This window comes from Vigna umbellata, chromosome 7 (genome assembly GCF_029865625.1).
Source record: "Vigna umbellata cultivar VRB3 chromosome 7, Vumbellata_1.0, whole genome shotgun sequence".
NCBI classification, from domain to species: Eukaryota; Viridiplantae; Streptophyta; class Magnoliopsida; order Fabales; family Fabaceae; genus Vigna; species Vigna umbellata.
In genome coordinates, this window is record NC_142171.1 from 29,420,174 (window position 1) to 29,441,867 (window position 21,694).

Below are 21,694 nucleotides of genomic sequence, written 5' to 3' on the forward strand. Positions count from 1 at the left end.
ATCTATATAGAGAAGAATACAAACAGTACCTATAGTACTTTCTCCATAAAATTGCAGTTACTATCAAGCACCAGATACATACTGTTTCGGTGTACATTTTCCTGTGTGTCAGTGTTGCTCTTGACTGTTTGGGTTGCTTGCTGGGAAGCGTGCTTTTCTCCAATCATTGTTGTTCTTCATACTCGCCAAAAGAGGGGGAGGTACCTGCAAAGATACTCCGACGCTCAAGTCAGATGTGAGTTATGGAGCTGAAGCTCTCAAGAGAATGATTACGATACTGCTCTGAAATATTATTCAGGATCTCTAGAGCATAAAGAGAACGTACCTGGACTTTGGTCCTGTCACTGTATTTATAAGCAAAATAAAAATAACCACCTTACCTAAAAATGTGGTTAGTGGCTTTAACTGTCTAAAATATCTAAGATATTTATGTTATTACATAAATATCCTTACTACATAACATGCCTCCCAAGTCCGAGTTAACCGTTCCGTTTTATGAACGTGGTAACTATAGGACTTATGAGTTTGAGGGAGGCTGTCTGGGTTGCTTGCTGGGACGCGTGCTTTTCTCCAATCATTGTTGTTCTTCATACTCGCCAAAAGAGGGGGAGGTACCTGCAAAGATACTCCGATGCTCAAGTCAGATGTGAGTTATGGAGCTGAAGCTCTCAAGAGAATGATTACGATACTGCTCTGAAATATTATTCAGGATCTCTAGAGCATAAAGAGAACGTACCTGGACTTTGGTCCTGTCACTGTATTTATAAGCAAAATAAAAATAACCACCTTACCTAAAAATGTGGTTAGTGGCTTTAACGGTCTAAAATATCTAAGATATTTATGTTATTACATAAATATCCTTACTACATAACACATACATTACACTAGATGATTCCAACTCAGATTCATGAAGAGTCTCCTTTGATTCATTAAGCTCAGGTGGTTGAATTTCCTGCAACGGTTGACAGTGATAAGTGCGGCCTGTTTTTCTCAAAATTTTGGGTTTCATTAAAATTGCAAGGATGATCATCGGCAGGATTGCTTGAAGGATTGCAACTCTATTCCAGCAAATTGATCGGCCCAGTGTTAAAAAACTACTAATCTTAAATAGAAACATCTAAAACAGTGGATGAATAAAACAAACTTGACACCTTCGTATCATCAGAAGCTAATAGAGATTCAGATTTTACTGGTGAACCAATAAAAAAATCATCTTCATCCATCGGACACATGTCATCATCGTTGTCGTCTGCTCTCACATAGGAATCTGCTTTATGATACACAGTTGAGAACTATATGCTATCTATCTGACAAACATCCTTCAAGCCAGTGCAAGTTGATCCCTGGACAGAATCCAAGCTGCAGAACCAATATAGTCTTAGTTGATCCTCCATACCCATGAGAAGTTTCACCAACAACAGAAGATATACTTACAAGGTTATAGAATTCATTCCATATGTTGCCATCTTATTGCAAGAGTCCTGAGATAGGAAAAATAAATAGTTGATAAAAGGCAAGTTATGGTGTGCATCATATATACTCACAGATCGGACACTACCCCTGATTAAACTGCGTAAGATTGAATGAGAACCATGATATTCAGTTTCTGATTGATTTATTAATTTAAGATGACATTTAATCAGAAACTGAAATTAGATAGATCCTAATATGAAAAACACAAGTGTTTTTACTTGGAAATGCAGGAAGCACTCGTTCAAATTGGGCGGCAGCACCAGAGAAGAAACTAAAAATGACAAAGAAAATGAGTGCCGAGATTTTCAGGCCCTTCATCTATCTTAGATTTATTTCTCTAATAGCAATACCCAAATGTAATGAAGTTAAAAGTGAAAAAGAGTGATATTATTCATAGTAACCCATTACAGAAACATCTTTCCTTTCTCTCTTTTACAATGTATCAGCAGATAAAATCTTCCAATTATGAACGTGTTAGCCTCGGCCTCAGGCTCCTTTTCATTTTCTGATTGAAATTCTCTAGCCACTTTTCCGTTCTGAATTCGCAGCTTAATTACACCAAAGAACTATTCTGGGTTGAAAAATATCACCATATTGCTCCTTCTTAATAATGATTTATCCCACCTGATACAGGGAACTGCACAAGTCTCTACCACAACAACACAAGGAACAAAACCAACACCTTTAGTCCCTGCTCTTTCTTCAAACAAATAGCAAAAAAGTTCGGTTGCAAAAGATGGTACTCCTCTCCTCTATCCTTCTTATTGGCTATTTATTTAGTCATTCAGTTATAAGATTTATAATTCACAGCAAAAGACAAAAACTTAGGAGAATGCTTAACAATTAAATCTGTAGGGATTCTGAATCTTGACAATCACGAGCAAAAATAAATTTAGAATTGAATAAAATGAAAGAGCAGTAACAATCACTTGCCAATAAATTTGATTCGTTTAGTAGCAGGTTAATTTACTAAGCAATTAATTCATTTTTTAGATACTTTACTAGCATTGTTCCTTTATCCACTCGATGTCTTCCTCTATATTAATGAGTTTGCTGTATAGTGATCAGTAGGCAGCAACATTATAAGCCATATAGAACAAGTATCAAATTCGAATGGTGTTCAGGCGAGCCATGTTATGATTAACTGAAAATGCAAAGGGTGTGCAATAAATAATTAGAATTCATAACTGAGTTTGCAAAATATAAACCAGAAATTTTATGATGGCCTTCACTTCAACAAAATGTTTCGCTGGCTATATTCATCATCTTTAAATTCGAATTACAAGTTAATTGTCTTGTCTTTGTGTTGACTTAGAACGCTAATGGGGTTTGCGGTTCTAGTCTAATTAGCCATCTTATCTCAATTTTATTATTCCAATAGTTCACTTCTCACTTTTCCCACTATCTTATTGTTACCGAATCTTAGTAATTACTTTATTTTAAATCAGTTAAATCTATGATCACCAGTTAAAATTTGCAATTCAATTATTAAGTTCATTTAGTTTGCTTGCAAAACCCCTTAAACTCAATTACTGATGACTCCCTCTTTGTGTAAGATGAGAGGCCAAGCCTTCCATACAGAGAACAAGTGTTGGACTGATCAAACAGAGTGACGAATGCAACGAAAATAAGGATGGATGGATGAACGAATTCAGTGACTATGGTGCGGTGTGTGATGCGAATTGGATTAAGAAAGCATTTTGTATGAGGAAAATGGGCTTGCCAACTTATCGATATTAAAAGGAATCTACAGGAGAATGGGTTTAGCATTCACAGATAAAGACAAGCATATTGTTTCTCAAGAATACACTGTCTCCTACAAGGGGAAGAAATGAACAAAGTACCAGCAGACTACATCACAGAAACCAATGTTGCTGTTATACAATGCAAACTTATGATATGACCAGAGGCAGAGAACAATGGACGTGACCTCCTTCATACGACCTTTTATCATCAAAGTCCCTTACGAATGCCAGTCAAATGATTCACAAGATCTTTTTCTCCAGATTCTATTAGGACATCGATTGCACCCTCTTTGTATGGAGATTGCAGCGGAACTGATTTTTTAAGCATTATCTTGGCCAGCTTTGTGGCCTCGGTCAGGTGGCTTCTTTGACAAAGGCCAAATAAAAGAATAGAATAAATATCAGAGTCAATGGCAGACAAACATCCCTTGTTCTCAATTGCTTCAAGCAAGTAGAATCCATCCAATACCCGGTCCTTCATACAGAGCTCCTTTAGCAAAAGGCTAGATGCCAAAGTATCAGGTCTGGCATCACCAGAAAGCATTTCCATGAAGAGCTTCATTGCTTCGTCCAGCTTTTTAATCCTTATCAATGAAATCACAAGTGAACTGCAACAATCACCATAAGAAACACCATGTTCCACCACAAACTTATCAATCAACTTGTAAGCTTCTCCTACACGACCCTCAACACAAAGGCTATCAACCAAAGTAAAAACAGTAACATGATTTGCATGGCACCCCGAAGCTTTCATTCTATCCAGAATATCCAATGCTTTCGTCCACTGACCTCTCTTACAGAAACTTTGAATCACAGATGTATAACTAACAACATTTGGACGGCAATCCCTACCTTTCTCCATTTCATCCAACAACTCCAATGCCATTTCCATAGATCCAGACCTACACAAGCCATTTAAAATGGCTGATAAAAGGACCAAATTGGTTGAACATCTATGTACTCTCATAACCTTAAGCAAAGAATAAGCATGCTCTGGGCGACTCACATCACATAATCCCTCCACTATTGCCATGTACGTAATAAGATCAGGATAAAGACCGTTCAAACTCATCTCCCCGATCAACTTCTCAGCCGTTTCAATGTCGCCATTCTTGCAACATAGCCTAATAACCACATTATACATCACAGTGTCAGCACCGATGTTGAAACTCTGCTCCATCTTCCTCAACACCCACAATGCCACGTCAGCTAGTTGGGCTTCTTTGCACAGTTTCAGAACCTCCCTGAACATGTTGACATTGACTAAACACCCTTCGGCCTCATAAGACAGAACGAGATCACGAATAATTTGGGGATTTTGCTGAATCCCAAACAACTTGCAAGCTTTGCTGTACGTGTAAGCACTGTGCCTGTAGCCAGATTGAAATCCAGCCCAAACGAAAAATCTGACGCCCAATAGAGGTTGCTTGGGATGACAGGAATTGAGGACTTCAATGACACATTGAGAATCGAGTTTAGGCTTAACCTTGGACAATGAGTTCTCAACACTGCCATTGTTTTGGTGGAGATGGGTACAGAGGGTATCGACCATGCCCATTCGGTGGGTGGAGAAAGGAAGAGTTTTGAGTGCGTCGCAACGCGAGAAAAGCCGAAACTTTACAAATTGGGGCATAGGTTAGTGGACGAGAAAGAAAAAGGAAGAACGACGAAGGTTGCGTGAAACAGAAAAGGGTCTAATTGATTTGATTACCAGTGCCTGTGTATGTGAGGACGAGACTCCATCAGCCAAGAAATGAGTTGAGTTGGTTCCTTCCTCCTTCTCACACCGCTTCCAAATCCAATGGTTTTTTCAAACATCCTCTGGATAAAAATCAAAAGATACTAAGTATTTATTGTTTAATTTGACAAAAATCTATAATTTTTTATTTATGTAAACAATTTAAAGTTTGATAAAGTATATATTATTTAGATAGTTTTTAGAAACTTTAATTTAAAAAATATAATTAGATTTTAGTGGACCAGGAATTATAAACAATTATAGTAGACACTTATAAATATATACAATTTATTTGTATTATTTATTATTATTGTAATGATTTAGGATTATTTGGGATAATCCGCAGGAATGGTAGCAGAAGGGTATTTAAAGTTGAAAGGAGAAAGATGAAATGGGATAGGGAACGAGTGCGACAATGAAAATTGGGAGTGAAATAGATAGAGAATAGAAGACAATAGAAGAGACTAGATGGCGAAATCGGGATCAACCCCTGTCACTGCCTCTGCAAAGGTTCACCCTTCCAACGATCCCGAATTGGACCCGGACTCTTACGCCCTCGAGAAGTTCAGACTCTACGAAACCAGAGCGGTAATTATCCATTCATTCGTCACCCAATAATCTTTTACACAACCGATTAAATTAACCTATTTTGAAATTGCAATCGCAATCGCAGAGGTTCTACCTGATCGGAAGTGATCGGAGCAAGAGGTTCTTCCGAGTGTTGAAAATCGATCGATCAGAGCCGTCGGATCTGAATATCAGCCAAGACCCCGTCCTGTATTCACCCCAGGAGATCAAGAGCTTGCTTCAGCGGATTGCTGAGGGTAACAGAGCCACTGGCGGCCTCACTTTCGTCGCTAAGGTTTTCGGAATTGCTGGTTAGTACCTCTCTCTCTCTTCTCTCTTTCTCTCTTTCTCTCTCATCATGTGTATATACATGTGTACTATATATATCTCAACCAATTTCTCTATCATTTCAAGGCTGCATCAAGTTTCTCGAGTCTTACTACTTGATTCTCGTTACTAAACGTAGACAGATTGGTGCTATATGTGGCCATGCAATCTATAGCATCAAGGAGAGCCAATTGATAACCATTCCACATGTTTCAATCCAATCTGATTTAGCTCACTCTAAGACTGAGCTCAGGTAGATAACCCTTCCAAAGCGTTTACCACATCTAACAACATCAGTTACTTACCATCACCACGTCTCACTGCAGGTACAAAAAGCTTTTGTCTAGTGTCGATTTGACCAAGGATTTTTTCTATAGTTACACTTACCCTATAATGCAAAGTTTGCAAAAGAACGTTTCTCCTAGCGAAGACGGAGGGATGTCGTATGATAATATATTTGTTTGGAATGCATATTTGACACAAGCAATCAGGTCAAGATGCAATAACACTATTTGGACCATAGCTTTAGTTCATGGTCATTTTAGGCAGGTACGTTACTTCCTTTCTGCCGTCCGTCATTCATTATAGTTCGTTTCTTGTTAAATGAAAGCCTACTTGCTCTTCTTTGAAGCATGCATTTTCATTAAAGATCCATGGTAAATTTACAATTATTTATAGTATACCTGCTGGTAGAGCAAGATCTTAACTTCACTATTACTGGAACTCGGGATAGAATAACAAGTGGTTAGCTTCAATACTCACAAAAAGACATAGAAACACCCCAAACTTAGAACTTTGGTTGTCTCCTCAAACAAGAAAAAAGAAAAAGAAAATAAATACATTTATGATTTTAGAAATATAAAAGATAATATTTTAGAAGTATTGGCCCCAAATTTCTTCTATAGAAATTAATAATTATGGCTAATTACTCGTAGAAATAAACACCTTTATAATTTGTTTTCCTCAATTGAAATGCATCAGGTGAGTGTTCCACTCAAGTCAGCATTAAAAATGCACAAAACAAATTTGCCCTTTATAGAGGTTGTCATAAAGGTTTTGGAGGCATGAAAGCTGAACCCCTTTGTATCTAGAAGGCAAAAGAAATAACAGGCTAGCACAAATTTGTGGGTTTCTAAAATCTAGAGGCCCTCAATAACTGGAGGCCTTATGCAAAGGGTCTTTTTGCACGGATTATTCTACACGCATGCTCTTCATCTGTCATGAAAACATAATAAAAAATGTGTGGAAGGATCACTAAGGTCTTTCTTGACTTGTAATAAGGCCTTACTAACAAATAACATGGTTTTACACCACTTGGGGAAACAAGAGAGCATTTGTGTTCTTACTTCATAAACACACATAGATGCACAAGCACACACACACATATATATTTCAAACTCCTAACTAGCTTTTATTTTCTTTGAAATTATTTTGAACAATAATAATTATATATATATATGAACTAGGCAGGTTATTGCTTTAGATACCCAATATTTTCCTCTTTTTGGTGGGTGTGATAAACACTCTAAGGTGTGGAAAGCATTTGTTTTTCATTAGGCTCAAAGGTTCCAAAACAAAATCTTTCTGTTTGGTTCAATTGGGTAACAAAGGATAATGATACATGTTAGGTTGGCCATTTTAGCTAAGTGATTATAATTCAAAAAATCAATGTCTTGATTCTTTCCTCGCACAAAATACGTGATCATGAAATTAAAGAGATTGAAGCAAAATAATTGTATGAAAAACAATGCAAAAAAACTGATAATTTTGAATTTCAAATCACTATCTACTATCTTACTTGGTTAGGCTGTCAGTGCTAAATTTATGAAATATCAAGTCACATCCATTAATCACAATGAAAGTTATGTCTCATATTAGCTTTGAGTACATGTATCCACAATTCTAAAATTTCTCATGCTCATATAACATGCAAATTTTTATAATTTAGAAAAAGATTACGAACCTGTGCAACTCCATTACCTCTCTAGCCATTTGCTAATTGGTCCTCAAATCCAATTGACCATGCAAAGTAAAACATTAGTACTGTATTTCTGGATCCTGTATTTTTTTTAACTTAATGCAATAATGATTGCCAAGTACTGGATAACAGTGAGGGCCGAAAACAGTATATTTTATTGATTGATGAGACAGGCATCTGGTTGGTGGTAATGGGAAGAAATGAGAATTGTCATAAAACTTGTTATCCAAAGATGTTTTGTTGCTTTAAAACTTTTAAACTAATCCACTGTAATATATTTTTAAGTAATAATGGTTTTCAAAATCATTTTGAAGTCATTTCTTATGAGTAGTTTTCAATGAGTAAAATGCATAGAAAGTAACGAAGAGGCCCTTGACTTTCGAGACTATGTTTGTCATTCAATTCATAACATGATTCTATCTTTAGATTCATTATGGTGTTGTCTTGTAAATCCATTTTGTATCCATTTTCATACAAATATAAGAGTGATTTTAATTTTAGACTCAAATATGAATTCCATTAAAGATAAAATAAAGTACTAATATTATAATATATGTTTCAAGAAGAGCAAATCAAAAAGGAAACGGAAATCATCAATAATGCAGCAACTGTTCGGAAATTTTGTTCATTGACTTCATTCAATCACGACTTTTGATTGAAATGATCTTCTATGGCTTATAAGAGCTATTTGAGTGTTTCATTTCAATAATTTGTTGCGTGTTGGAAATATAATCAGTCCACATGGTTGTGTAGTCTCTGCTTATTCTGATCTGGACTTAATACTTACAATTGTGCTTAAGGATCGGGTTTGAATGAACTCATTCTTGCTTGTCATGTAAGAATCTTGTGTCTCATCTCTGTCCTTGTTGAGGAACGGGTATACTCATATCCACGTTCATATAGACTCTTGTAGTATCTCAAATATTTACTAAAAAAATTTTTTACAAAAAAGAAGTCACATCAAGGGGGCCATGATATTGTCAAGGATTTAATGTTAGGGGGACACATTTTATTTTCTTCAATGTCCAATGTCAAGGAAGAAATGATAATTGCATAAATCTTAAAATAGATTACCAAATAACAATTGCATAAATGTGAAGTAATTGTAGAAAAGAGTAAAAAAAACACATAACTGAAATTTAAGGGAAATTACAACATCTATTTCTTTTGCAAATGTTAAGTGAACCATTGAGAAAGAGAATGAAAAATTGTGAAGCAAAATAAGGGTTCTTAAAATGAAACAAAACTAAGAACTAAAGAGAAAAGATATAAGTGTTTGAAGTTACCTAATAAACTAAGAGTTTACACCATTGAAATTGAGACTTGAACATTTTCACTTCATAATTAAAAAACAAGTAAAAAACTATCAAATGTGTGCCCTAGAAATGATTTAATTTGATGAAATTGAGGTTTACATTTCCTAAAATGTAATACATCGTTTGATCAAAACCACACAAAGGAAAACAATTGTTACTTGAGGTTGTGATAGAGGGAAAATACCTTTTGAATCTAGTGAACTTAGTCGACATTGAACGAGTTGAACAATTGAGAGAGAAAATGAAAGATTGTGTAGCGAAAGAAGAGTTCTTCAAATGAAACAAAACAAAGGATCAAAGAGAACAATGAAAATAAGATTTTTAGGTTACCTAATAACGAAGTGTGGTTTAGTAATATAAAATGGGTATGGAGATTGGGACAAGACAAATATGCACATACCGTCAGGTTCAATACAAGGATTCCCTGTCACAATTGGATAGATTTGAACAATATCTATGGGTGTGGTTTATTTGCGATCCTTATTTATCCTCCATCGCCTTTACCCACTTTTATTACGTTATTTTGCTGTCTTGTCAATTAGTTTAACTATTCACAACAATTGTTATTGTATAATTTGAATTGTGGTTCTAAAAAATTGCAGAGTCGTCTATCAATTTTTGGAAGAGACTTCAGTGTTTCCCTGATTTCTAGACGATCTAGACATTTTGCAGGGACACGGTATGCTCTTATTTTTATATTTTATTCATGTTTTTCTTATTTCACAGTTGATTCAAATGTCATGAATCACTATGATAATTTAAATTAGATAAGTGTTCTCTGTGTTTTTGTGATTATATTTTAATTTCATCCTTAGAAGTGTTTTGTTAAATTTCTAGCTATATATGATTTTTTTTCAAATTATATATTAATATAATATTCTTCTTCTCTTTCTCTGTGATGATTAATGGTAGAACTATCTAGTACATTGTAAAATTTCCCAACTAGTCAACTTTTTTCTAAAGCAATTTTCTGTTAGGATTATTTTATAATTATAGAAATAAAGTACAAATCCTTTATAATAAGGAAAAATTGGATTATATATGTATTATTAGGGACATTTTTATTCCAATTTCATATCTTTGTTATTAGAGGATGTCAAAGCTCTTCTATTTATTTATTGTCCTGTTTTCGTTTTCTTAATACAAATAAAACACTTGTGTTGTCTCATAAACACGTTTCAACTAAATGTCTCTCTCTTTCCTATAGTTTAACAGTTTGAATGACTAGTCAACTGCAAAGCAACAGTGGTTGATTGGATGGATGATGGTTGCAGTTCCTTCCACAATGAGAAAATACTCATTAGAGACCATGCTAGACCATTCTATAAATTGCTTTTTTGGTATAATTTTAAACGAGGAAGAATATTCTAAATTTCTATTGTTTCAAGATGTACGGAAGTGACTATCCTTACAAGTCTTATTTTTATCCTACATTTGAACTATAATTTTTTATGGGGCGCCTAAGTCCTACATTAAGCAATATGAGATACTCCGTTCGTTTCCTTAATAGCTAGCTTTTGAGGGTGGATTTACCAAGTGCTTGGATGTATAAATTGGTATCAAAGTTGGTTGTCAATGTATTTGAAAGGGCTATCTGTGGAGGGTTTTGACCGGTTAAGGGTTCTAACAATGGAGAGTCGTGTGAATTATCACTAAGTGAAATGTGGTAGAGTAAAAGCTGGTTATGATTCTTTGCTCTAGTTTCTGACCATTTGTGTCCCTCTCCCATTTAACTGTTCTGCACTTTTAGTTTATTCTGAGATATCCGTGTTTGACTATGCCAACTCAGTCATGTCTCCGATGTTTGAATTCATGCATGCTTTATTTTTCTTCTCATTCCACATTGATGATACACATTATCCAATTGTTTTCTTTTCTCATGTCCTTTCCATTACCTAGATCTGATGATCATAACTCTGCTTTAAGGGAACATTTTTTACGTCTTTATTTGTCCCGTGTTTATGCTGATTAGGTATAGAAATGAAATGAATTCATTTCTCTAAAAAATGATCTCAACATCTTCCATGTGGGGTAAATGTGATTCGAAAATGATTAGGGAACTATTATTATTGTGTTCCTTATTCTCCTTTTTGTACACCTAGGTTTCATTCTTAGTTTTGAATTTGTTTTTTTGGTAGCCTGTTGTTTTCAACTTGTTCACCTAACTTCTCAGTGGTCTGCATTTGCAAAAGAGGTCTAGCTTTACACATTCTAAGTAAAGAATTTAACTTCATGATCTGTCCTTATGCATTCAGTCTTAAATTAGTTAGGTAGATTTGGGAGCATTTTATTGTGATTCTTGCCTAATTCAGCTTATCATTCCTCTATTTTTCAAGTTCTCTTTTTTTGAGCTTGGTGAAATATGGTTTTTCAATTGTTTAAGCTGTGATGATAGTCGTATGTATGTTGTATATTTGACTAATTATAGGCTTTGCATCGTTTGGTGCAATTTGATGGAATGATTAGTACCATATTTCTCTTATGTAATGAGTTTTGTTGCCCTGGATTGTTTTTCCTAGACTTATCTATCATTATTTTTTTGCAAGGGAAACTTCTACTCTTCTAAATAATTTTCCCTAGAACTATGATTTTTTATCCTATTTTCATTTCTTGCAATTGTTTTATTCCATAGGATTGTTTATATTAGATTTTGCAGTGGTTCCTGAGCCAAAGTTTTGATTGTGGTTATTATAGTTATAGCAGAGTTCATAGTACACAATTGGTTAAACATTTGCTGATGCTTGTTCTCTACAATTTTACGAGTTTGTGTTGGTTTGATTGGAATATATATGAATTAAACATGGAAATATTCTTTGATATCATGAGTTATATGTATTTTGAGCTGATGTTTGGTTTTACATTGTGTCTATCTGGCTATAACAGTAATGGTTAAACTAATTTTCTCTGTAATGAAAATTTTCTGCAGTTACTTGAAAAGGGGTGTTAATGATCGGGGGAGGGTTGCTAATGATGTTGAGACAGAGCAGATTGTCCTTGATGAAGAAGCTGGCTCTTGCAAGGGGAAAATGAGTTCAGTTGTGCAAATGCGTGGATCAATACCACTTTTTTGGTCACAAGAAGCATCAAGATTTAGCCCTAAGCCTGACATAATTTGTACGAAATAGTTGAGATTAATATTTATCTTGTTCATTGTTCAATTTCATGCTGTTATAAACTATAACGCAGGAAATTCTCTGTTTTTTTGTTCTTTTTTTCCTTTTTGACTTCCAGTGCAGAGGTATGATCCGACATACGAAGCAACTAAATTGCATTTTGAAGACCTTGCTAAGAGATATGGCAATCCAATTATTGTTCTGAATCTGATTAAGGTAATTCCTCAAATAAAAATAGTTAGTTAGTGCGGAAAAAGTTAGTAAATATCTATGTACTTGTTAATTGATTCTTTTTTTCTTTTAGCAAGGGACCTACATCTATTTGCATCCTGGTTCTTGTAGTGAAAATTGATTTCTGTCCATGTTTCGTGCTTCTACCAAATGACTTCCCATTTGAAATTTGAATTTCAATCTAGCAAGTTCTTTTCATTCATCATATCAAATCATAAGTGCAAATTGCAAATGAATAAAGATGTAAAAGAAACGCCTAACACACTGCTAACAGTGCCAAGCATGCTAGAATTTTTTTCCCTACTGTCTTTAGCTCTGAATCCTCTACCGAATATGGTTCTTTGTTACATGTGTTTGCATTAATGAATTGCATCTTTTGTAAAATAGAAAATATTTTATAGTTTCTTGTAGCTCATTTAAAAGACGAAATGCAGACAGTTGAGAAAAGGCCTCGAGAAATGATGCTGAGACGTGAATTTGCAAGTGCTGTTGGTTATCATAACCAAATTCTACCAGTAGAGAACCATCTTAGATTTATTCACTGGGACTTTCACAAATTTGCAAAAAGGTAAGCCTACTGTGCTTTATCTCTTAGTCTCACAGTGGTGGTCTTTTACTTTTCCTGCATTTCAAACATATATGTGACTATTCTATATTCTTTTGTGCCTTTTCAAAGCAAGTCGGCCAATGTTTTAGCAGTTTTAGGAGCTGTAGCAAGTGAAGCGCTTGATTTAACTGGTTTTTACTACAGTGGTAAACCCAGTATAATAAAGAGGGCCAACAAGAGTAATCGAACTAGCACAGGAAGGTATGATCTATCATTGAAATTGTTACTTGACATTCAATACAGTGTTTTTCTTGTTTTTTTACATATTTTTTTTCGAATTGTAACTCTTAACATGGAATTACATTTTTTACTATCCAGTATTATCTAACCAAGCCCTTTTGTTTTCCATAAAATAGCAAAGATAGGAAAAAAATGCAGGGTCCTGTTACCTTTTCCACCTCATACTTCTGCTTTGAGGTTTGACCACCTGCTGCTCTATAGCCTTCACTGTTAATATATGCTCTTTCCAGAATTAAGAAACATAGAACTAGAAGTCTCCATGAAAATCATGAACTTTTTGAATAAATTCATATCCTTTCTTGTTTTGATCTTGCACTTCTTAAGGTTTTGATCTTGCACTTCTTAAGGTTTTGATCTATACTTAAGCTTTCCTGTCTTATCTATTTTTGGACTTTGAACATGAAGTTTGTTTCCGGTTGTCTTTTCATTTTTGTCTGTTTCACTTCAGTTTTGGATTATTGAGAAGTGGACTTAATTTGTAATGAATGATGATGATTTCTGATAACAATGGAAAGCTAGGCCTTAGTAAGGTTATCAAACTCGCGAGTTAACTCGTTAACTCGGACGAGTTTGCGTTTCTAGTCCTGGCTTCCGAGTTAATTCGGAAGCAAACTCGGTGGAATCGTAACTGAACTCGATGGGATCGGTTAAAATCACGATTTTGCAATGATTTTGCGCGTTTGAAATAGGGAGAAACGAAGAAAGAGGAAGTCCTTTTGAGTTTAGGGTGTCGTCGCGTTTTGATGCCGTTCGTGGTCGCACTTTGTTGGCTCGTCTTTGTTTACTATGCCGAACTTTTAGGCAAAAAATAAAAAACATAAACACTGAAGATAGAAACGCACAAACAGTGGAGTGGATTTCATTTCTTTAATAAAACTCTAACGATTTAATTTCTTTAATAAAAGCACAAACAATGTCATTTTGGGGTATAAAAAGCTTTACTCCACACGCAGAGCTTGAAGGAGGCGAGATCAAGAGCGGTTGTGGCGAGTGCAACGGTGAGCGCGAACAAGGAGAATGGAGTACAACCACGAGCCAAGCGAACGACGACCACAAACCAGGTGATCGGCGAACGCGAAGGCGAGCCAATGAAGTGCGACCACGAACAACAGCGAAACACGACGGCACCTTAAACTCAAAAGACTTCCTCTTTCTTCGTGCAGAATCGCGATTCTAACCGATCCCACGAAGTTTAGTTACAATTCCACCGAGTTAACTCAGAAGCTAGGACTGGAAACGCAAACTCGTTTGATGATACGATCTTGTCCAGGAAAAAGTATGGGGATTAAAGAATGTGGAATAAGACAGATATGGGGACGCCACAATCTAACAAATTGATAAGTCAAGTGAAGATTTGCCACAAATATTAATCTTTGGTAAAAATTAAAGTTCTAATCCAAGAACCAAGAGAATCTTCTCTGACTCAAGTGTTTACATAAACTTTTAGTATCTTTATATATAGGAATATAAGTTAAAAAAACCTCGAAATCCTAAAATAAAGCCCAAAGCCCAAAGCCCAAAACACAAAAATCACGAGTTTACTTGAAAATCGAGTTTGCTTCCGAGTTAACTCGGAAGCCAGGACTGGAAACGCAAACTCGTATGAGTTAACGAGTTAACTCGCGTTTGATAACCTTGATTTGGTATCAGTAGAAAATAGGACTGATTTTATTATTCTTAATCATGAAAAATACATTCTCATATCCTTTATTTGTAACAATCTAATTTTCCTAAAAAGGGAAATAGGAAAACTAGGGAAACAAAACAAAATAGAAGATTATACGTCTATTTTCTTTAATTAGGAAGATTCTAAAGATATCTTCTCTAATTACGACACTAGCCCTGTAGTTGGTAAATGAAGATCAATCATTCCCAACTTGCCTACAAAATCTTGAAATCTACCCGGAGGAAGCCCTTTTGTAAAAATATATGCTATTTGAAGTTCTGTAGGAACATGAGTTGTAATTAGAAAGCCTCTGTCAAGATTATTTTTGATGGAATGTCTGTCAATCTCAATGTGTTTGGTTTTGTCACGTTGTACTGGATTATGGGCTATGCTCATGGCAGACTTATTGTCATAATGTAGTTGCACCGGGTTCTCCACTTTGACTTTAAGATCATCCAAAATGATTTTCATCCAGAGTTCTTCACACATTCCTTGAACAAGAGCTTGAAATTCAGCTTCTGTACTAGAACGGGATACTCTATCTTGCTGTTTGCTTCTTCATGTTACCAGACAATCTCCAAGAAGCACACAATACCCAGAAGTAGATTTTCTGTCAGTAATAGAAGCTGCATAGTCAGCATCAGTATATATCTTCATAGTCAATGTCTTCCCTTTTGAATAATAACCCCTTTCCTGGACTTGACTTCAAGTATTGGAGATTTTTGTCAATTGCTTGCATCTGTCTCTCTCTTGGATCATGCATAAATTGGCTCACTACACTAATTGCATAAGCAATGTCTGGTCTTGTGTGTGATAGATAAATCAATTTTCCTACCAATCTCTGATATTGGGCCTTCTCTACAGGAGCACTTTCTTCACTTCCAATTTTGTGATTTTGTTTTATAGGAACTGTTGAGGTTCTACATCCTAGTTTTCCTGTTTCTTTGAGGATATCAAGTACATATTTTCTTTGGGAGATGAAAATTCCGTTCTTGGAGTAGGCAACCTCTATTCCAAGAAAATATTTGAGTTTTCCTAGGTCTTTCATTTCAAATTGAGCTACCAATTTATCTTTTAGTGCCAATTTTTCTATTTCATCATCTCCTACAATAATCATATCATCGACATAGGCAAGCAATAGAGTGAGTTTACTTGTAGAAGAGTGCTTTATGAATAGAGTGTGATCTCCTTGGCTTTGCTAGTATCCCAAGGAAACCATTGCTTTTGTAAATCTTCCAAACCATGCTCTAGTGGATTGCTTAAGCCCATACAATGCTTTCTTCAGGAGGCATACCTTGCTTCTTTCATTTTTTACTTCAAAGCCCAGGAGGCTCCGGTGACCTTTTCTGAGACAACGACAGCGTGTGGGTCAAACCGAAAAAAAAGGAGCAGAACTTAAAACTCAAATCTACTCAAATATAGGCCAAACGGGTCATCACCGACCCTAGGAACAGACTCAGGAGGCTTTGACGACTCTGTCTGTGGCGGTGGCGGCAAGTGAGTTTCACCGGAGGTGGGTGCGTGGGCTATACGCGCCGACGACGATGGCAGCGAGTGGCGGCTTCTCTCCTGGAGCAACGTCCGACGTTGTGGTCGTCGGTGTTGGGCGCATCTTTCTGCCCTATCAACGACCCCAACCGGCGACAGCGGCAACGACGGTAGTCGGACAGCGGCAACGGCGGTAGTCGGACAGCGGCAGGGCACGATTTGTGCAGCGGGATGGAGCTCCAAGATCAGAGCTCTGACACCAAGTAGAAAATAGGACTGATTATATTATTCTTAATCATGAAAAATACATTTTCATATCCTCTATTTGTAACAATCTAATTCTCCTAAAAAGAGAAATTGGAAAACTAAGGAAACAAAATAAAATAGAAGATTATACATCTATTTTCCCTAATTAGGAAGATTCTAAAGATGTCTTCTCTAATTACAATAGTAACTAAGAAAAAAGTTCAAACCAGAACCTTGCTCTAATACCCAATGATACGATCTTGTTTAGGAAAAAGTATGGGGAATAAAGAATGCGGAATAAGAGAGAGATGGGGATGCCACAATCTAGCATATTGATAAGTTAAGTGAAGATTCGCCACAAAGATCTTAGTCTTTGATAAGAATTAAAGTTCTAATACAAGAACGAATAGAATCTTCTCTCAAAAAATACAAATGCATATAATATGACTCAAGTGTTTACGTCAACTTTTAGTATCTCTATATATAGGTATATAAGTTTAAAAATACCTCGAAATCCTAAAATATCGCCCACAACACAAAAATAACAGAAAATGAAAATTACAGACGCAAACTTTCACTTTCACTTAGCGAGGCCCACTCGCGTAGCAAACACTGATTGGGTCGCCCAACAAATTTAACATTTAGTAAAATTAAAATTTATTTAATTTCTTAAATTATTCTATAATTGTGTTCATGATCTTCATGTTCTTTATTTTCCTCCTTCATGGAATATTATAAGTTTCATGGAGACGTGTTATCTTTGACCTTGTCATAGATCCTTTGAATGACAAATGTTCTTCTTCAAGTTTTTCTCATATATGTTTAGGAGATAATACTTTATCATACCCTCTTTCTTGAAGATAATTTATTCTTAAATTTGTACCACTTGAAGATTCCTTATCACGTGAAGTGTGGCCTAGGACCAAACAACAAACGGAACCGTAGAACTAACAGCTCAAACCTATTACTAAGAATATCAATCTTTGGCTGGGTTTGTCTGTGTACTGGGCTGACAGCCCAACAGAATGCTACTGCAGTTTTATTTTATCATAATTGTAAAAGTGCAACATGTTGCTTTAGAGAATGGAAGTTCTATTTATGTTTTCAACTAATTCTTTATTTTGTTAGGGATGCTTCACTGAGAGATCTGAGAGCTAGTTCTGGTGATATTGTGAGGATTGGGAACAGTAATGAAATGATAAACTCTGTGGTTAACCGAGACAAAGAGACTGACACTAACCATCAGAATAAAAAAGATAATTTTAGTAGTGATGCACCACATTTTCAGAGTGGAGTTCTTCGTACCAACTGCATTGACTGCTTGGACCGTACAAATGTTGCCCAGTATGCATATGGTCTTCAAGCTTTAGGACGCCAGCTCCATGCAATGGGTTTGACTGATGTGCCCAAAGTGGATCCTGATAGTAGTATCGCTGCAGCTCTAATGGATATGTATCAAAGCATGGGGGATGCTCTTGCTCAGCAGTATGGTGGTTCAGCAGCTCACAATACTGTATGACATATTTTATGAGATTCTCCTTCACAAATATCTAGTCTCCGTCTTCTTCTGCTGTTTGCTATAATACATATGTGTATATTTTGGTGAATGACAGGTGTTTCCGGAGAGGCAGGGAAAGTGGAAAGCAACAACACAATCAAGAGAGTTTTTGAAGTCCATAAAACGATATTATAGCAATGCTTACACAGATGGTGAAAAGCAAGATGCAATAAACTTGTATTATTCCTCTGTCCCTTGGTTAATCTAGTGTTGAATAAATAATTAATATTTTAAATATTTAATATATTGTTCTTTTTCCAGATTTTTAGGTTACTTCCAACCACATGAAGGGAAACCTGCTCTGTGGGAGCTGGATTCAGATTATTATCTCCATGTATCTGGGGTTGGGGATGATCTAATTCCTGAGAAGTGGTGAGTCATCCTAGTTAAATTGGCTGATATTAAAATCCATTAGTGACATGCACATGCTTCTATGATATTTAGAATTGATTTTCTCATTTCTTTTGTATGTAAATACAGTTTCTATTGTTTATTTTCCCTATCAGTTCATATTTTCTTCCTGAATTTTTCAGTTCTGAACCGAATCCTAAGCCTTCTGAAAGTGGTGGAATAGTATTCACCCCAATACCCGCTTGCAGAGAAGACTTTTTACGGATAAAGTTGACATCGTTTGACAAGTTAATTGAGAAGACCTGTAGTACAATTAAAAATGTAAGACTATGCTCTGAACCTGATCAAAGACCAGGTGGGAGTTCTGGAAACAGTGGAGTGGCACCTGATGCAGCGTAATTTCTCTTATTCTGAGTTGCTGTTTAATGATTTTATTTCTCGTTTATTGTACTTTTTATAGACTGCTTCCCTTTTCTCGTGATTTTCTGACATGCATATGTAAATATTAGAAATTTTCTTGCCATTCCACTTAAAGACCAGTTCCTGTAGCTTTGGTTCTTATTATAAGACAAAAGTAGCTGATTTTGTCTCTCCCTGCTTCTTAGTACTTACTTGACCGGTTTTATCATTTCAAAAATAATTTGTTAGGACTGGAAATGTGGGCTTACATTTTGAAACTAGGCCCGGGATTTGGAGAGTGCAGGAGAGGAGAAACAAGGGTGTGAATAAAAATGCTGATGTGGCAAAGGGTGTAACAAAATTAGTTAAGGTGTGAGAAGTAGTGGGAATATAAAGGGGAGGAGAATGAGAAGAGAGGATACGAAAATATATTGTGGAATTCTGTTATGGCTTGAAGGTGCTAACTTGTCTAGAGGATGCGGCAGTAGAAACCACCATCCTACTGTATTTTCTGTTTCATTTTTGAAATAATCCATATATTCCCTCATTTTCCCTGTTTCTTCTTCTACTTTTTGGGTCTCTGACATAATTGGTCCGCATGCCATATTGTCCTGTGCTTTTTAGCTTCTGTCCCTTCAACTAATTTTCTATCAATGCTCAGGAATCTAATTGAGATAGTTTTGTTTGATTGGTTTATGAATGCCTATTAAATTTTGTGATTATGAATGAATAATTCACCGCATGTTCAGTTCAGATTCTAACTAACACAAGCAGAAAAAAGTTGGATTCCTTTCAATCAACTCCCTCTGATGTCAAACAACATCAAACAGAAGCAATCCATTAATCCGCTTGATAATTTTGGTAGATTATTTAGAAGACAATCTCTCTTGAAAGTAAGATTAGAATCACCATTTCTAGATGAATGTAATTTCTGTTTAAACTTAGTTGCCATTTAAGCCATTCCTTCCACCCTAACCATGTACATCATTTTGTATGGAAATAGTGGGTAGAATTTCTGACTAGTGTGAGATGCAAAAGCTATTCAGTGATCTAAGTAACTTGAGGTAATTTTGTCGAGACAATGATTGTTTGTTAATCCCCAGTGAGATACAGCTAAAAAGCCCGAATTGGCTTTTTGGCCAGAGAAAGTACGAAGAGGGTTCCTCTGCTGCAAAAGTAGCTTCTCATGAAACTGACGTTGAAGGATCTCATGCTAATGGATTTTGTGACTTGAATTGGCTTTCTTCTGGCAGTGATATGAATGAAGAGGATGTTTTCCAAAGGTATGTATCTTAAAAGTTCATTATCCTTGTGTGACTTCATTGCACCTTCCATTTTTCCTTTCATGATCAGTATCCCATTTGATTATTTTTCTGTTGGCTAACGTTTACACTGTAGGTCGCTATAAAACTCATTTGTATGTTTACATTGTGCGTTGTGATTTTTTTAGCTCTAGACAGAGCTGCCATGCTGATAATGGGGAACAGGCTTGGTGCATTTGAATTTGATCCGTTAAGTTGAGCTGGTGCTCTTAATATTTTAAGTGACCACGAATAATTCTAAACTTGTTTATTTTCTACAATTAAGAAGTAAGTTCATGCTACAGTTGGTTTAAATTATAATGAATGAAGGATTTCTTTTAAAAATTTATGAAGTGCTTGTCTAGGATCTACTGTATTTATAACACCTGAAATCCCATTCTTCATTGGTTGGGAATCCAGTGTTGTCTCTTCCGGCATATTAACACTGTAGACAGTCCCACATTCTTTGTTCTCACTTGATGCCTTTAGCTTGTTCAGTTTACAGATGATGCTCTTTTTATACTTTTAATCTGGTAGGTACCTTGCAATGACCTCAGCAAATGAGGCGAATGGGTGGTATGGAGGTAGTCTCCTCGGCGATCAAGATGAAAGCAGTGAGATATATAAACATTATGCCGAGCTATGTCAGGTATGTGCTTTAACCGTGAGAAATATAAACATGCCCACATAACTAGTACTTTGTATCTGGACTTATGTATGAAACACTTACCATTGCTTGCTTCAAAGAAAGCGCTGTCAAAGGTACAAATCTCTCCTTTAGTTTCAGTACATGCTGGGTTGATTGGCATGTTATATTTTTAATAAGAAATGACAAAGAAATAAATATGAAATGAAGCAGATAAAATAGCATCTTTATTAGGATGTGATATGCATGTTTGCTGCCAAAATGTAGTTTTTACCGCCTTTATCCTTGGCATGCATCCAGGGACCTGCCTTGGAACTTTTCCAAAATGACTCTGAGAGGGAGCAACACTACGCAGATGCTTTAAGCACGAGTTCATATGAAATTGTTAATGATACTAGCGTTGCGACAGAAATGGAAGCAGCTCTAAAGGAGTATGACCAAGTTGGTGCGGACCTTGGGATCATTCACAGATCTTGTAAATTCTTTGCCGATGATCCGAGTTGGCTTACAAGATGGTTAACTGGGGAAGAAAAACTACAAAGGATATGATGGGTTATTTGACATGTATAATTTGAACATTTGTTTCTGTACTATTTTAACTCGTAGTTCCTTGTACAAAAGACGTTGTCAGTTTTCTTATCATTTGGTCAGGCCTTATATATATAATTAAGGGATAGGAAATAATCTAACTAAATAGGACAAAA

The 21,694-nt window shown here is 35.8% G+C and overlaps 1 protein-coding gene and 1 pseudogene across 1 annotated transcript; one reads left to right on the forward strand and one right to left on the reverse strand.

Annotated features, from left to right (window-relative positions):
• Positions 1 to 3,171: 3,171 nt before the first annotated feature.
• On the reverse strand, positions 3,172 to 5,046 carry LOC124835646 (pentatricopeptide repeat-containing protein At5g47360 pseudogene; annotated as a pseudogene).
• Positions 5,047 to 5,331: 285 nt separating this feature from the next.
• LOC124842257 (phosphatidylinositol-3-phosphatase SAC1-like) lies at positions 5,332 to 21,632 on the forward strand. Its single transcript, XM_088094558.1, has 16 exons — positions 5,332 to 5,544; positions 5,630 to 5,834; positions 5,938 to 6,103; positions 6,177 to 6,399; positions 9,747 to 9,823; positions 12,071 to 12,258; positions 12,376 to 12,473; positions 12,923 to 13,056; positions 13,165 to 13,296; positions 17,864 to 18,248; positions 18,349 to 18,470; positions 18,555 to 18,665; positions 18,827 to 19,039; positions 20,147 to 20,326; positions 20,882 to 20,993; positions 21,291 to 21,632. The coding sequence occupies exons 1-16, from the start codon at positions 5,425 to 5,427 to the stop codon at positions 21,537 to 21,539; spliced, it is 2,715 nt and encodes a 904-aa protein (XP_087950684.1). The 5' UTR covers positions 5,332 to 5,424; the 3' UTR covers positions 21,540 to 21,632.
• The last annotated feature ends 62 nt before the right edge of the window (positions 21,633 to 21,694 follow it).